Source organism: Populus nigra, chromosome 1 (genome assembly GCF_951802175.1).
Source record: "Populus nigra chromosome 1, ddPopNigr1.1, whole genome shotgun sequence".
Lineage (NCBI taxonomy): Eukaryota > Viridiplantae > Streptophyta > Magnoliopsida > Malpighiales > Salicaceae > Populus > Populus nigra.
The window spans coordinates 5,738,447-5,741,872 of record NC_084852.1 but is presented as its reverse complement, the minus strand read 5'-3'; the positions used below and the strand labels follow the sequence as shown (position 1 = coordinate 5,741,872).

General features: G+C 33.6%; 1 protein-coding gene across 1 annotated transcript; it reads left to right on the top strand.

Annotated features, from left to right (window-relative positions):
- The first annotated feature begins 814 nt into the window (after window positions 1–814).
- Window positions 815–2,530, top strand: LOC133678002 (uncharacterized). The gene is made up of 4 exons (XM_062100150.1): window positions 815–1,209; window positions 1,503–1,509; window positions 1,742–1,966; window positions 2,054–2,530. The coding sequence occupies exons 1-4, from the start codon at window positions 815–817 to the stop codon at window positions 2,528–2,530; spliced, it is 1,104 nt and encodes a 367-aa protein (XP_061956134.1).
- Window positions 2,531–3,426: the final 896 nt, after the last annotated feature.

Sequence of the window (3,426 nt, the reverse complement as noted above, 5' to 3'; positions counted from 1 at the left end):
TAAATAACTTGGGGTTTTAGCTATTTTTCTTCTCAACAATATACAATTTTAGCTTGGATTTTGAAGAAGAATCTATACAGAGAGCCGCAAGAGTGTAAAATCATTAGGTAAGAATTTACAAACCATGACTTTTCATTTTGAATTCAATATTTCACATTCATTACAGTAGATTGTTAGTGGAGTAAACAATAGACTGTACCCTAGAAATGGATGCATGCTAACACACTAGTAGTCTAGTACTAATAATTTACTAGTTATTTCAAAGTTAAGTTCTCCAAATCTTCCAATAGTTTGCATCACTAGTTTATCCTTGTATATTCTATATTTTATGAATATTCTATTGTGGCATTAGTATCTTTTCATCTTGCACCTGACTTCCCCAATTCTTTTTACTTGAATAGGTTATAAATTATAATGGAAAATCAAGGAAACAAGAGAGGAAAAACTATGTTTTCATTCTTTAAACCAAACGAACAAACATCAACTAGTAAAGGACATTCTCCTTCCAATATTGATGTGTCAAATCGTAGTGAACAACCCGCTTTCAAATCTCAAAGAGTTGAAATTGATGTTAATACTCTTGAACAAGATCCAGGGTTATGAATTCCAGTGTGGAGACATCCTATTAATCAACAAGATGAAATTCGAAGAGTTTATATCAAAATGGGTCCATATCAACCTAAGTTAGTAGAGTATCCAAGGACTGAATCAGAAAGACAGTTTTGTCGATTTTAGTACACTTGGTTTGATTAATTTCCTTGGTTAGAGTACTCTCCATCAAAGGATGCAGTATTTTGTTATCTTTGAAAACAAAATGCCTCATCATCTCACATTCACCACCGAAGGCTTTAGAAGTTGGAAGAGGGTTAATGATGGGGTTAGATATGCACTTTTGATGCATGTGGGAAGTCCCACTTCACCACATAATAATGCTGTGAAATCTGCTGAAGATTTAATGAAAGTAAGAAGACATATTGATAAAGTGTTGAATGCACAAACTGCTGAAGAAGTTCAGAAAAATCAGTTGAGGCTTATGACAACAATTGAAAGTGTTCGATGGCTTAGCTTACAAGCATGTGCATTTAGAGGTTATGATGAATCTTCGGCTTCTAATAATCGAGGCAATTTTTTAGAGATGATAAGACTTATGGGGAGACTAAATATTGACATTGATGATGTTGTCTTAGAAAAAGCTCTGAGAAATGCAAAGTATACCTCGCCGACTATTTAAAAAGAGATTTTGCATATTCTTGCGAACAAAGTGAGGAAAAAGATTTGTGAAGAAGTTAGAGATGCAAAGTTTTGTATTTTGGTTGACAAAGCCAAAGATGCATCAAATAAAGAACAAATGGCTATTGTTTTGAGATTTGTTGACATTCAGGGTTTTGTACGAGAGCATTTTTTTAGTATTGTGCATGTTTCAAATACTACTTCTTCAACACTTAAAAAAGAAATTTGTGATGTGCTCACTCGATATAACTTGCATATTTTTAATATGCGAGGTCAAAGGTATGATGGTGCTAGCAATATGTGTGGTGCATGGAATGGACTACAAGCTCTATTTCTCAAATATTGTCCTTATGCATATTATGTACATTGTTTTACTCACCGACTACAACTGGCATTAGTTGCAGTAGCTAGAAATGAGATTTTTATTTGGTTATTTTTCTCAAAATTGACAACCATTATCAATCTTATTTGTGCTTCTCCCAAACGTCATACTGAGTTACATTATGCTCAGGCTATAGAAATTGCACATATGGTAGCTACTGGAGAACGTGAGACTGGTAGAAGAGCTAATCAAATTGGTAATTTACATCGAAGTGGAACTACTCGCTGGAACTCTCATTTTGATTCTATTTGCAGCTTAATAGATATGTATGGTGCAATTATTACTGTGCTTGAAAGTATGGTTCAAGAAGGATCTTCTAATTCTATACGTGGAGAAGCTGGTGGTTGTTTGATTGTGATAAAATCTTTTGAATTTATATTCATCTTATATTTGATGCATAAAATAATAGGGATTACTGATTTACTTTGTCGAGATTTGCAGCAAAAATCTCTTGACATCTTAAATGCAATGGATCTTGTATTAACTACTAAAGCATTGCTTCAAACTTTGAGAGATGCCGGATTTGATCTTCTGCTTGCAAATGTGCAATTTGTTTGCACAAAATATGAGATTGACATACCACATATGAATGCTTCATATAAAAAGGCTACAGGTCGTTCATGTAAACAACAAGGTTCAATGACAGTTTACCAGTATTATCATTATGATATATTTAACTCAACAATAGATTTTCAGTTGGAAGAATTAAATTCTAGATTCAGTGATGAGACAATGGAACTCCTTGTACTTAGCTCTTCTTTAGAACCTAAAGACAACTTTAAATCATTTAAAGTTGATGCTATTTACAAGCTTGCTAAGAAATTTTATCCTGAAGATTTCAATGAACAAGAGATGTATTATTTGAGATTTCAGCTAGAGCATTATCAGATTGATGAAAACAATAAGCAAAAGGGTTGAAAATTATAGAATGGTAACAAAAATTGACTAGATTGCGTTAAAAATGAATTTTTTTTTAGATTTTTTTTATTTTTAAAAAAAAATTATCAAAAAAACAGGAGTGAAGTACAAGGGTTCAAAAACAAAGATTGGAATTTTCCCTTCCAAACTATTAGCAGTTCAATGGATTGTTTTTATTACATGAGAATGATGTATCCGTGGTGGGCAATTTTTTCATTCATAACCGGTTAATCAAAACCTCAAATACAGACTTGATATAAACTTAACCACTGAGTACAACGTTTTCGAATCATGTTTCATGCGGCGACAAACTTCCTTTTCCATGACAAAATTATTCGAAGGCTGCAAGTGACCTTGTCGAAAAGGATATAATCACGGACCCCATCACATCTTTTTCTGCAGGCTTGATTTTTCAGGAGATTTATTTTCGAACATACATGGAATTCCACTAGACTGTAGTGCAATCTTCGACCATGAATAGTTCTGAGCATTAATGGATCACATGAATCAGCATCACATGATAAGAAACAGGGGAGAAAAAATTGAAGAAATTTTTCGGCCACACAAAGAGAGCAGATCCTCGCAGAGACTCCATTTTTGCCACTAAGCTACGTGCATTCGAATGGTCATAACAAAAGGACCACATCTTAAGCAATTGCAGGTAATCGATATACCAATTTATTGAGATTTTATTTACAAACCGCATCTTACATGTGTTTTTTGTTTTCTTTTTCTGGCACATCCTAGGTCCTTCCCCTGATGTGTGGGTGACTCGTGAGTACGTCTTCCTTTTCTTCTAGGAGTGTGTTTGGTATTGCGGTAGCTGTTGTGGTTATGGTTTAAAAAAAGTTGTTTTATAAAAAGTACTTTTAGTTGAGGTTGGTTTGAAAAAATAG